We start from the raw sequence: 14,693 nt of genomic DNA, 5'->3' as shown, positions 1-14,693 counted from the left end.
ACCAACTGAAAAAAGTGTTGGAAGGTGAACAATCCCTTTAATAGGCACAAATTTAATGCAGCTACTGTAAATGACAGTTTAACCAAAATCACAAGAGAACCCATTACTTTGCATTCAGTTGTCGATTGTGGTTTGGCTAGCATTACTCTTGTCTGGGAAAGGCCCAGGAAGTGAATTATCCATGGCTGGTTCATGACTTGAAGGGCAACATTCCTGTCTGCATTCTGATTATTATTATTATTATTGTATTTGGTATGTGGGACAACAAGCTGGAACCAACACAAGTAAATGGAAACGTAATTTTCAGTTTCTTTCTCCTAGGTGTCGTGGGACGATAGCAGTGATGCATTACAAAAAAAAATATGTCCATTTGAAAACGGTACATACATGTATATGTGTGTGTGTATGTAAATCAGTGCAGTGCATTTGTCCAGTTTGGTTGCAGGGGTGATGTATTGTATGAGCATTGTGATTATCAAAATCCTCTTGTGCCATTTCTGTAAACGTAGGGTTGTAAAGACTATTTAGGATCCATGATCACTGAGTAACAGAAAATATATTCAACTATTACATTTGCTACAAATTTTTAAAGGTTAACATAATGTCTATCTTTTACTCACCTTTCTTACCTTTACCCCTGATTTTCAGCTGGATCTGGTGGTTGACTCTCAACTAAAATAATTGCCTGCTTTTAACCAGAGAGGATGATTTGGATATTTTGTGTAGTTCCCTCTCTAGCTTATTGGCAGAGGTTTCAGTCTCCATTTTCTTGTCACAGGTTCCCCTTCCCCTTAATAATCTCTGTGGGGTTGGTGGCCTTCCTATAGATAGATAGATAGATAGATAGATAGATAGATAGATAGATAGATAGATAGATAGATAGATAGATAGATGATAAGTAGATAGATAGATAGATAGATAGATAGATAGATAGATAGATACTGTAGATAGATATAGATTGATGATAGATAGATAGATAGATAGATAGATAGATAGATGATAAGTAGATAGATAGATAGATAGATGATAAGTAGATAGATAGATAGATAGATAGATACTGTAGATAGATATAGATTGATGATAGATAGATAGATAGATAGATAGATAGATGATAAGTAGATAGATAGATAGATAGATAGATAGATGATAAGTAGATAGATAGATAGATAGATAGATGATAGATAGATAATAGATCAATGATAGATAGACAGACAGATAGATGATAGATAGATATAGAGGAAGCAGACCCCGCAGGGGGCCCGGAGAAAAGGGGGGCCTGAACCTCAGGGTCTGTTTCCTCTATAGTCTTGAAATCTACCTCCCTACCGCTTTCTTCTCTTAAAAATAGGCATGCTCATGTCTCCGTGACCACACAAACTGTGGTGGGGGGGGGTTTGAGGCGGATGCACAGACTGCAGACACTATATGTACCGGGCCCCTCAAATATTTTTCTGGCGGGGGGGCCAATGCGCTGTTGTTACGCCCTTGGATGGATAGATAAATAGAAAGAGACAGAGACAGAGAGAGATAGATAGATGATAGACTGACGGAGAGATAGGCAGAGAGAGAGAAAGATATATATATATATATATATATATATATATATATATATATACACAGGAGAGAGAGAGAGAGAGAGAGAGAGAGAGAGAGAGAGAGACAAAAACATACCATACTCAACAAGCTTAATAATTGATTTTAATAGATTTTAATAGCAAAACAAATTCCAACGTTTTGATCTTTGTGATCTTCCTCAAGGAAAAAAAACAAACAAGAGTATAAGCAGTGCAAATCCTTAAAAACACTCCCCCTGTGCAGAAAATGGTGCCAAAAACAGGGATCCCATTAATTACCATAGAAACCAGAAGTGTATTTCTCCTTGAGAAAGGTCCCAGCGGGGACCGAAACGTTGGATACTGATGCAACGGAAATAAAAGAGAACTGGTTCTCTTGAATATTATGTTATATATATATATATATATATATATATATATATATATATATATATATATATATATATATATATATATATATATATATATATATATATTATGTTATATATATCAACGTTTCGGCACTTAAACGTGAGCCGTCTTCAGGAAGACGGCTCACGTTTAAGAGCCGAAACGTTGATTAAATTCACTTTTTTTTCTTCACAAGACCTTTGAGTGTGGACTCCTTTTGTTTATTTGTATTCATGACTTCATGTTCCTGCACCGAGGCTTTAACCAGGTATTCTGAGTGCACCAATCCTTCTTGTTATATATATATATATATATATATATATATATATATATATATATATATATATATATATATATAGATATATATATATATATATATATACTTACAGTATAATGTGAGTGGGTCCCTAAGCTCAGTAAGTGACAGCAGCACAGATCACGTGCAGTGAATCAGCAGAAAAAAAGATGGGGAGCTACTGGGGCATCTTTGGAGATACAGAGCGACAACTGCTAAAGGGCTGCAGTCGCTGGGGTTGTTATTAAACCCCAAAACATAATGTACAACATTTACTGTATATACCCTACTTCTTAGTTAAGTTTTAGTCCTCCGAGCTTGGGGCTGATTCTTGAGTTTTAGGATCCACTTTCTGTCTGCGCCACCTTTTCAATAATCACATATTTCCCTTGTTTCTCCCCTAGCATCTCAATATGAAGATAATATATGGAAGAACAGTAACCTCACCTTAAACCTAGTAAATTCCAAATTGTTGTATACACTGGAGGTGTGGTGCCCCGTGATGGTTGAGATTTCACTGTGCTGGAGGAATGGACACCAAGATGACTGCCATGAAATTCCAGGCTCTGAAACTCAGACAAATATTAGGGCACAGGTACTAGATGCATCAGGGAGGGGGGGGGGGACAAACCAATTCATTGCATTTGTGTACTCCTGGGGGCAGATTTATCAAAGGTTGAGGTGAATTTTCAAATTGAAAAAATTAGAATTTCAAGCTATTTTTGTGTACTTCGACTAGAGAATAGTCCAAATTAAATTTTGAATTTGCATAAAATTTATCATGCACTGTCTCTTTAAAAATTCGTCTTCGACCATTCGCCATCTAAAACCTGCCGAATTGCTGTTTTAGCCTATGGGGAACTTCTGCAACCAATTTGGAGTCAATTGGTGGACTTTGAAAAATCACATCGAATTTGAGCGAATGCACTATTCCTAGGATTTGAACAATTCGAATTCGGCCGAATACGGACTTATTCGATCAAAAACTGACCTATTCGACCAAAAAAACCTTAATTTCGGTTGGTCTTTTGGTTTTTTCAATTTTGAAATTCGACCCTTGATAAATATGCCCCCTAGTGTGAATTCTGGAGGGAATGTGGCCTGAATTCAAGGCCAAAGATTAATATTAATATTATAGTCTCATATTCATATCAGTGCATGATTACTAGGGTAGTTTGTACCATAGCAACTGGATTGCTGAAATTGCAAACTGGAGAGCTGCTGAATAAAAAGCTAAATAACTCAAAAACCACATATAATAAAAAATGAAAACTAATTGCAAATTGTCTGAGAATATCACTCTCTACATCATACTAAAAATGTACTGAAAGGTGAACAAGCCCTCGTATAGCATTTACATAACAAAAGTTTTTAATGACTATAAAAAAACCATATGTCACTCATATATAAAAACGAATCACTTATTTGTATTCATTATTCTACAGATTGGTTACTATGGGGCATATTTATCAAAGGATGGGAGTTTCTAAAAAATTCGGAAATAAATGACCAATCAAAATTTCTTTAAAAAAAAAACGTTTTTTTTTTTTATACTGGGGTGAATAAAATCAACCTGTAAACTCGAATCAAATTTGGTCGAATTCAATCAAATTCAAGTTTTAAAAAAAAAAAGTTTGATTTTCAGGAGTCCACCAAATGACTCCAAATTAGTTGTAGGAGGTCCCCCATAGGCTTAAACACCCATTCGGCCTCGTATTTTTATATGGTCATGAAACTCCTCGGTAACTTATAATATCCTTATATTTTACAAGAGGGGGTACTTTATTCAATATATAAACAATTGATACACCTTCCTTATATCATTTCCATTTCAGCCCACCACTGAAGAAGCCAAAGGTCTACATTCTGTTCAGCATTCCATTTGTGTCCAGGTATGAATATTCATTGAATTTGCACACTGTAGCTTGTACTTGATCCAAAATAACATATAATTAATCCTTATTGGAACAAAACCAGCCTATTAGGTTTATTTAATGTTTACATGATTTTCTAGTAGACTTAAGGTATGAAGATCCAAATTATGGAAAGATCCATTATCCAGAAAAACCCCAGGTCCCAAGCATTTTGGATAACAGGTCCTATACCTGTACCTAAGAAAACTGCAAGGTCAGGGGTATGTCTGGGCACCATCTCCTAATCTTCCTCCTGTTCTTGAAACCTCCTTGTAGCCCTGGGCTGGGTGCACATGCACTATAGAGTGAAAAGCTGGCTTTTTCATTCTAAGTTTGGCTTTTCTTTCTGATACGCACGTGCACATGACAGAACAGGTTGTATAGAGGAACCAAGAAGAAGATAGCGACGTGCACTACTGCAATACTTCCCAGTGCCGGTGCAGTTTTCAGTGCTAACATTTTTGGCACCCCCTATTAATTAGGTTTTTCCTTCTTCTTTAAAGGAGAACGAATACCATTTTACCCTTGGGGTGCCAAAAGTTACACACCCCCAAGTGACTACTTTTACTTACCTGACACCCCCTCTCCTATCAGCAGAAAGCTTCACCGGCCTGGAGTTCTTCCAGCGAGCACCATAGAGCAATCCTCTTCCTGCTTCTTCTGGTCTTCTCGCAGCTGTGCATGTGCAGTAGAGCGAAAAGCTGAACTTTAACGAAAAATACGGTTATTTTGCTCTACTGCACATGCATCTGCCCTGGGAAAAAAACCCAAAGAAGCAGGAAGAGTTTTTTTCTTTGTGGTGCTCACTATAAGAACCAGTGCGGTTTTCTGCTGATAGGAGCACCGGCCCAGGGTGTCAGGTAAGTAAAAGTAGTCACTTGGGGCTACCTAAGTTTTGGAAACCCAATTGTAAAATGGTGTTTGTTCTCCTTTAAATTGAATAGTTATAACTTTTAATATGTTACCAGCTGCCAATTAAATAATACAGGTCTAGGACCCCTTATCCAAAATGCTCAGGACCTGGGGTTTCCGGAATTTGGATATTTATCTAAGTCTACTGGAAAATCATGTAAATATTAAATAACCCCAATAGGTTGGTTTTGCTTCCAATAAGGATTAATTATATCTTAGTTGGGATCAAGTACAAGCTACTGTTTATGAATGTTAATGTCTATGGGAGACAGCCTTTCTGTTCTGGGTTTCCAGATAACGGATCCCATACCCGTATGTTGTTTTAAGTGCTTGGCTTATAGGATTTTTTTTTGTCTGGTTTCTATTTGGTCATCGGAAAAAAAATCACTGGCACTCAAGTAATGCTAGCAGGGTGAAACCCTTGCTTTAAATTTATTTAGTGCGGCATGCAACGTTTCGGGGACAACCCCTTTATCATCTCCATTGTCCCATCCTGAAATGTAGACCTTAAAATTCTAAACTGAAACTTTTTTTCCTACAGGTTAAATATAAGGATAAAATCTGGCTCACAAACTGCACAGAGAATGTTAAGGGTAAGTTATTAAGTTATTTGATCCAGAGGGAAAAGACTGACATTTTTGCTTTACAACCAGGCCCGGATTTGTGCCACCCAGCTGCATCCTAAAGTGTATGGGGAACGCATCATTTTCCAGCGCTATGACGCGCACTTGCACGGGGAGGGGGTATGGTGCGCGCCTATATCGGGTGCTAGGACCCAGAGGCCTTGGGGCGCCCTGGAGAGAGATCTGTCGCTGTTTACAACATTAAAACACTGGTCTTGAAATTCATTATGTATGTATCAAAACCTATGCATTTTAACATCAGAAGGGAGGATAACCAGCGGCTTTTCGTTGTTCTAAATTTTAACAACTCCTATTACTCCAGACTTCACTGCACTAAAATTCATTTTAAAGGGGTGGTTCACCTCAGTTAATTTTTAGTATGTTATAGAATGGCTAATTCTAAGCACCTTTTCAATTGCCCTTAAGGCTACAAATGTATTATTGGTACTTTTTATCGCTCATCTTTCCATACAGGCCCTCTCCTATGTATATTCCAGTCTCTTATTCAAATCAGTGCATGATTGCTAGGGTAATATGGACCCTAGAAACCAGATTGCTGCAATTGAAAACTGGAGAGCTGCTGAATAAAAATATAAATAACTAAAGTACACATAGCAATAAATGAAAACCAATTGCAAATTATCTCAGAATATCACTCTCTATATCATACTAAAACTTAGTTCAAAGGAGAAGGAAAGTTACAGAGGCATTTTATTGCCAATAGATTAGCTGTAATATTTCAAGCTAGAATTTCATTTATTCTGTAGAATGATTTAACATACCTGAGTAAAAAGTTCTAGAAGCTCTCTTTTTGTTTAGGATAGCAGCTGCAGTATTAGCTTGCTGTGACATCACTTCCTGCCTGAGTCTCTCCCTGCGCACTTATAGCTCTGGGCTCAGATTACAGCATAGGGGGGAGAGGAGCAAACTGAGCATGCTCACGCCCAGGACAAGGAGGTTTAAGCTGAAGGCAGGAAGTCTGATACAGAAGTCCATGGGGGCAATTCACAAAAGTGTCAGGAATGAAAAAATGTCGAAGAAAGTGTCGCAGTAACAGCCGACAAATTCACAGAGCATTTACCCGCCAATTTTCCAACGCGTAAAACACTTTTTAAATAGTGTTATTAAAAGTGAGTGTGGTTTTTTCAGAGCCACTTTTCCTTATATTTTTATTGCTCATGAACTCATTTGTTTTACCGACAATTTCTCAGACACATTAGACTCTCCAAAATGAAAATGTCAGTCAAATTGTCTTTTAAAAACGCTCGGTAAAATGTTGTCTGTCCGACGAAAAAATATACGACATTTTAGAAAATTGTCGCCCTTACGAGACATTCAGAGACAGTGACCTCTGGCTTTGTGAATTTGCCGTTCGTACGACATTTTACAAATTTGTCAACCGCCACTTCTGGGTTAATTATTTTAGTTTTGTGAACCCCCCCCCGGGCCCAGCATGTGTACACAATAGAAGGAAAGAAATGCAGTGTTTTTTTTGACAGAGGACTCAGAGCAGCATTACTGGTATATTTAGATGGTTCTTTCTGATAAGGCTTACTTAGTTTTAACCTTTCCTTCTCCTTTAAAGGTGAACAGCCCCTTTAAAAAGTAAGCCATTTTATTGGTTGTTATGGGTTACTATATTAACTATTTACTATATTACCCTGTTAAAGTTTAACACCAGTTCTACTATCCCATAGCAACCAATCACCAAGTAGAACTTGTCTGCTGTTTGAAATCAAAGACCTGATTGGTGGCTGTTGATTACTAAAGGTGTGTCAAAAATAAGACGGGATACAGGTCACCAGGTTTATATATATGTGTATATATAAACTATACATTTGCGTTAAAAAATGAAAGTGCCACTGGGCTGAATTCAATGCTGAAGTAAATGTAACTCTGGTCACAAAGCCATTAATAGGTGAATGTTGTTTAAAATTTGACATAATGCCTGAGGAATGTTCCAAAGATCCACAGTCAGAATGTTTGTTGGACTGTGTATCTTTTGATGGGCGAGGGACACAACAGGACACACAAATATACTGAAGTGACTTCACATAGAGATGATTTAATTGTGTATGTGAATCCTGATTATTCTCTACTAGACAGGGGGGATGAGGATACATTTCTGCTTCATAGCTCTTCACAGTGTAGAATGGGTAACTAGCAACTCTTAATGGATCATCTTACAGGACATAACGTTCTAGATCAGGGCACATTCTAGGCCATTTTACTCCCATAAAAGACATAAACAGACATTGCAGTTTTCAGGGGGAGGGTGTAGAGGCAATCAAGGCCCTTATTAAAGGAGAAGGAAAGACTTGCAGCTAGGGTTGAGACCCTTTAAAAAAAAAATTACCGGCCAGTGGTGGGGGCGGGAATTAAGGGGCGGATCGTGCTGCAAAAATGGGCGGAATCAAGGGGCGGAGCCACGGCGGTAGTGCCACAAAAGGGGCTGGGCCACATCACCCAAAGCCGAATAAAATGTACGTTTTCACCGGCGGGCAAAGGCTTTTGTAAATGGTATTACAAATTACCGGCAGCTACATTGCTAGTATTACAAATTTGTAATACCGGCCCCAGCGGGTGTTTTACTGGCTAGGCCAGTAAAATACCAGCCAGTTGGCAACCCAACTTGCAGCACTTGGGGTGCCAAATGTTAGGCACCCCCAAGTGATTGTATTGACTTACCTGAAACCCCGGGCTGGTTCTCCTATCGGCAGAAAACTGCACCGGCCCGGGGTTATACCAGTGAGCACCACGGAGCGATCCACTTCCAGCTTCTTCTTTCTTCAAATTTTCCAGGGCAGACGCATGCGCAACTGAACAAAATAGCCGACTTTTTAGTTAAAGTTCAGCTTTCCGCTCTACTGCACATGCGCAGCCGTGAGAAGAATGAAGAAGACAGAAGAGGATCGCTCCATGGTGCTCGCTGGTATAACCCCAGGCCGGTGCAGTTGCTGATAGGAGCACCAGCCCGGGGTTTCAGGTAAGTCAATACACAGGGGTGGATTCACGTAGTGGGTGCCCCTAGGCCCACTGGCGTTTGTCGCCCCTGTCCTATCCCCTTTATTCATGCAAATTTTGCATCATCTGGACTGGAGCAATGGGGGATTGGCGCATGGGAAATTAAAAAAATAATTCTATATCCAGCGCATCCCCAGTGTTTTTGAACCAATGTGGGTGTGGTTGGACAGCATGCCGGCCCCCTAAAGTCCTACCACCCTAAGCCCGGGCCTAGGTGGCCTTTCCACAAATCTGGGCCTGTAAATACATTCACTTGGGGATGCCTAACATTTGGCACCCCCAAGTGTGAAACGGCTTTCCTTCTTCATATTTATAAAGCCTTTATTTCCCCACTATTGTGTAACTGATAAACTTGATTAGAGCTAAAATAAAGCACTTCCTTCAGTGCGAAAGAAATTAAATTGCTATTTTATTTCTTATATTTTGTCAGATTCTCATCGCTCCATAGGCAACAACAATTTCCTTATAGTGGCCTCAAACAGCTCATACACAGAGTCACCTCTCTGCCTTGCGTGGAGGAATACGTGTCTTGCTTTGAACAACACAAAACACGAGGTATGTCATTATATTGCACAACTGCGTCAGGCTCTGAGTTACATGAAATCATCAGTGGTATTTGTCAGTGGGAGAATGCACTTTATGTTTTAATCATATAACATTTATAGCACAGCATTTGGTCTCTTTCTCCACCCTTACCAGTTATTACTAACCCATGTTCCCTATCAGGCTTGACATTTCAACTGCTATCTGATGGCTAGGATGAAATTACCCTAGAAACCAGACAGCAATGTCAAAGTCAAAAATGAAGATACACAGCAGAGGGCCTAAAAAGAGAGAACAATAATAAAAGGGAAACCTTACAGGTACTCTGCAATGGTTTTCCGGTTATCTGGAAAACCTTTATCCAGAAAGCTCTGAATTACAGAAAGGCCATCTCCCATAGACTCCATGTCATCCAAATAAACCACATTTTTAAAAATTATTTTTCTCTGTAATAATAAAACAGTACCTTGTAAGATGGGGGTCATTTATAAATACTTGGCAAATTTGCACCTGGGCAGTAACCCATAGCAACCAATCAGTGATGCAGGGTGAGCAATCAAAGCAATCATCTGATTGGTTGCCACTGGTTACTGCCCAGGTGCAAATTTGCCCAGTGTTTATAAATAACCCCCAATGTAATTAGTCCTTATTGGAAGCAAAACCAGCCTATTGGGTTTATTTAATGTTTATATGATTTTCTAGTAGACTTTAAGTATGGAACTTAAATTATGGATAACAGGTCCCATACCTATACACTGTTTCTTTTATTCTTATACCATAATTTGGGATGATTTATGTGGCCATAAACAGGTCAATAGAAGCTGCTGACTATTGTTCTAGATATCGTCCTAACTGAAATCTGGTTGAAAATCAGCCATAAATCAACTGAATAGGTTTAAAAATCCTGTAGGACAAGAAGCACATCAGTGCATTTATTTCGTTCTCGTCCAATGGGTCTCCATAGGCCCCACATGGGTGTCCAAATTGGGACCAAATCTGAGCAGAACTGGCTGTGTATGGTCACCTTAATAAGCTGAGCAGTACATATAGGAAGAAAATACTTATACAAAGCTCATTATTCCACTTTGAACTGGGAGGGAAAATAAGGTCAATTTATTTCCCTGATGTACTAGTGAATCATAAAGAATATCGACTTCATGCTTTAATGCACTTTAATGCACTTTAATGCACTTTGCGAGGAAGAAACTATTTTAAGAAATACAGAACAAAAGAGATAAGCAAAGGACGTGCCCTTCTAGTGCCAAAGGCAAAATGAGTACAACAGCAGATTTACCTTAATGTAGGTGACGTTAAAGGGCAGATTTATCAAAACTCGAGGATTTATTCTACTGTAAAAGGAAAAAAGTAATGTACAGGTATGGGACCTGTTATGTCGGGACCTGGGGTTTTCTGGGTAATGGATCTTTCCGTAGTTTAGATCTTAATACCTTAAGTCTACTAGGAAATCATTTAAACATCAAATTAACCCAATAGGCTGGTTTTGCCTCCAATAAGGATTATATATATATATATATATATATATATATATATATATATATATATATATATATATATATATATATATAGCAGTCCATGAAAGCACTCACAGCAGTCGCCATCAAGCGTGTATCAAAAAGTCATTTATTAGTGCATGGTATATGATACACGCTTGATGCCGACTGCTGTGAGTGCTTTCATGGACTGCTACAATTACTTTTGGTTAGCACCCAGCAAATGATCATGTGAATGGTGAGTGCCGATAATCTTTATATATATATCAATCTATATATATATATATATATATATAGATAGATAGATAGATAGATAGATAGATAGATAGATAGATAGATATTTTAGATATATTATATATTTGGATCAATTACAAGGTACTGTTTTATTATTACAGAGAAAAGGGGAATCATTTAAAAAAAAATTGGAATTTTGATTATTATGGAGTCTATGGGAGATGTTCTTTCCGTAATTCTGAACTTTCTGGATAATGGGTTTCTGGATAACGGATCCCACACTTGTATATAATTATACAGGAAGAACTTTCTTTGTTTGCGCAGACAGGGGCGTAACACAAGTGAGGCATTTGATATATCCCAAACACTCTTTATACTTGCTCTGATTGAGGGGGAAATATTGCAGCATATCATGGGAACTTTTTTATGTTTGTTGGTTAGACATTACACCCATACGGTGATGCAAACCACTCTCCCACAAGATGCTACTAATCCAATAATCTTATTGGACGCAGTAAAACCCCTTCTAACCGACAAAGAATTCGAGAGGAGTATGGGAAAATGGCTTAGCTGAATTCCGGAACTTACAAAAGAAAAATGACTTTTCACCTTTTAGTTAACTTATAGGGGTACATTTATCAAAGAGTAAAGTTAAGGGCAGAGACACATGGTTAGATTTGGGGAGGTTAGTCGCCCGGCGACAAATCTCCTTTTCTTCGGAGCAACTAATCTCCCCGAACTTCGGCGACTTCGGAAGATGAAGCGATCCGAGTGCCATCCCGCTGGCGATTTACATTCTAGCCGGCGGGAAGGCAGTTCGGGGAGATTAGTCGCCCCGAAGAAGAGGAGATTTGTCGCTGGGCGACTAATCTCCCAAAATCTGACCGTGTATCTCTACCCTTAAGATCGCCACGGTCTGCTAGAGTGAAATTTATGCCACTCTCCATTCATTTATATGGGATTTTGAAAGGCGTATTTTTCAAAGGGTGAACTTTCACTTTCACTTTCACCCATTGATAAATATTTTTTTTTAAATCCTATAGAAATGAATGGAGAGTGGTGGAATTTCACTTTAGAGGACTGCGGGGATCTCTAACTTCACTCATTGATAAATATACCCCTTAGTATTCTGTAGAGAGACAATTTGCTAGTTTTTTTTTATTATTTGTGGTTTTTGAGTTATTAAGCTTTTTATCCAGCAGCTCTCCAGTTTGCAATGTCAGCAGCCTGGTTGCTAGGGTCCAGATTACCATAGCAACTATGCACTGATTTGACTAAGAGACTGGAATAGTAATAGGAGAGAGTCTGAATAGAAAGACGAGTTATAAAAAGTAGCAACAACAATACATGTGTAGCCTTACAGAGCATTTGTTTTTTACATGGGGCCAGTGAAAAAAGCAAATAATTAAAAAACCATAAAAAAGAAAAAATGAAGGGCAATTGAAAAGTTGCTTAGAATTAGCCATTCTATAACATATTAAAAGTTAACTTAAAGGTAAACCACCCCTTAATAAACCTATCACTACTCACTTCCAGCCAGTTCCATTATTTTAAAATACTACATAGGGGTTATTTTTCCCCAGCGATGAGGAGCAACGACAGAAGATCAGATTCTGATGCCTGCCTGAAGTGCTTGCCCCTGATCAAAAACTTCTGGGAGGACGTAACTTTGTGCTGTAAAATGAAGCTATGAGTTAATAGACGGGCTACACCACTATGGGCAATGTATTTACATTTAATACCTGGTACATGTCTGAGGACAGGACGCAGTCCATTAATTAGAGCACCTTGATTAATCTGGCACTGGTCTACCTATCGGATCAAGGGCATTTATTATATTTTCTGGGAGTGGAGACGCAGATACTACTACCTTATAAACCCTTATCTGTTATTGTTATGACATGTCTTTTATCATACGTTTGCTGTGACGCAAATAAAAACCTCAATAAAACAAAAAAAAGAGTATATGTTAAACATTTGCCCAAATGGAAGATTAGATTAATGTATTAAAACAGATATTGCATTAAGCTTTCTATAATACAGTTATTCATTAATGTCCCTGCCGTATGCCAAGCCTGTGTTTAACTCTTTCCAGGAGCTGCATGGGGTGACGTCCTTTGAGATGAAAATACTGCAGGAGTTCAAGTCTGGAGAGTGTGAGCTGGTGAGTCGCAGAGCTGAATCTTAAGGGGAATAAGAAACTTATCAAAGTCCGAATGCCAAAAACCCGAAAAGTTTGTGTTTTTTACTACGAGTTCAAAATTTTTAGTGGAAAGAAAACCTAGATTTTTTTGGGAAAAGTATGAATATGAAAATCTGGCATCTCAGACCTGGCGAGTTTGCATATAAGTCAATGGGGCAGATTTACTAAAGGGCGAAGCAACTAACGTTAGTGAAAATTCGCCAGCGTGACGTCATTTCGTTACGATTTACTAACGGGTGCAGGAGTAAGGAGATAGACTCCAGCGGTACTTCGCTCCCTTACTTCTGGCGAAGTTGCGCTCTGGCGAATGGACGTATCTACGCAAATTCACTAAGATGTGGATTTTACTGAACGTTACCTCTTGCGCCAGACTTGCCTTCGCTACCTCAGACCAGGCGAAGTGCAATAGAGTAGATAGGACTTCCTCAAAAAATTGTTCCAAAATTTTTCCCAAAAGTCCCAAAAAAGCGCTGGCGACTTTTCATTTTTCAGGGTGATAGGCTACAAAAGATCGTAAAAATTTTTCTGGGGTACCCGGCTTCCCCCCTACATTTAACCTAACCTATGGCACATAAACTATACAGTGGGCTCATGTGTAGGGCATTATAACACCTCTATTTTATTAAGGTTTCCCTGGGCTTGTGTAGTGTAATGTATTGGCTGCAACAAATACGTCCATTCAACTTTAACTTCCCGTGTATGCAAATTAGGCAACGCTAGTGCAACTTCGCTTTGCTTGCCACAGTAACGCTAGCTTAACTTTCGCCAGCGGCACCCTGGACGCAATTTCGGATTTTAGTGAATTAGCGTTGTCCTGGCGAATCTATGCCTGGCGAAGAGTGGCAATGTGAGCGAAGCCGTCGCTGGCGAATTTTCGGAGGTTAGTGAATTTGCCCGAACATATCTCAAACTGCGCTGAGTTTTGTGCAATAATCCAAAGATTTCATGGTTTTCTGGAAAAAATCTGAGTTTTCAGGTGGAAAATCTGAAAAGTTTGTGCGATTCACTTTTTTTTTTGCGTTTTTTCCTGCACATGAAGTATTTGGTAAAATGATTGCAAAATAAGGGGGAAAAAACCCGAGTGGATTTTGTCGGAGTATTTTCAGAAAATAATGAGATAAATTTAGACTTTGATAAATGGTCGTCTAGGTGTTGTAGCCTTGGATCACCTGGGAACCCAAGTGTACAAAGCAGTGTTTCATTTATATGAATCCAGGAATCAAGCTCAGGGATCTGCTAATTATTTGTTGGGTATATTAGGAATACGTTAGTTAATTTTGGATTCCAATGGGAAAAATAGTATTTAGTGCAGCCCAAATGAAAACAATCGGTGCAACAGTGAGTTCTGTTTCCTGCCAGATGTTTTACAGTGTTGCTCAGTGGATTTACAGTAATGTGCTGAGTAACATTAGTCATTTTCTAATATTTTAAAGCTGCACTAGAGAGGATTTTCCCAGGAACAGAATGCTGA

At 38.7% G+C, this 14,693-nt stretch overlaps 1 protein-coding gene across 1 annotated transcript in view; it reads left to right on the top strand.

The window, feature by feature from the left end:
- LOC108714709 (interleukin-17 receptor C) overlaps positions 1 to 14,693 on the top strand; it is a 58,222-nt gene that overhangs the window by 28,994 nt on the left and 14,535 nt on the right. The window contains exons 10-15 of the mRNA XM_018259163.2: positions 322 to 379; positions 2,664 to 2,854; positions 4,095 to 4,151; positions 5,626 to 5,677; positions 9,162 to 9,286; positions 13,115 to 13,183. Coding sequence (XP_018114652.1) covers positions 322 to 379; positions 2,664 to 2,854; positions 4,095 to 4,151; positions 5,626 to 5,677; positions 9,162 to 9,286; positions 13,115 to 13,183 — 552 coding nt within the window. The remainder of the gene's footprint in view (positions 1 to 321; positions 380 to 2,663; positions 2,855 to 4,094; positions 4,152 to 5,625; positions 5,678 to 9,161; positions 9,287 to 13,114; positions 13,184 to 14,693) is intronic.

The sequence above is a fragment of the Xenopus laevis genome, chromosome 4L, assembly GCF_017654675.1.
Source record: "Xenopus laevis strain J_2021 chromosome 4L, Xenopus_laevis_v10.1, whole genome shotgun sequence".
Classification (NCBI taxonomy): domain Eukaryota; kingdom Metazoa; phylum Chordata; class Amphibia; order Anura; family Pipidae; genus Xenopus; species Xenopus laevis.
This window is presented reverse-complemented; position numbering and strand designations above follow the sequence as displayed.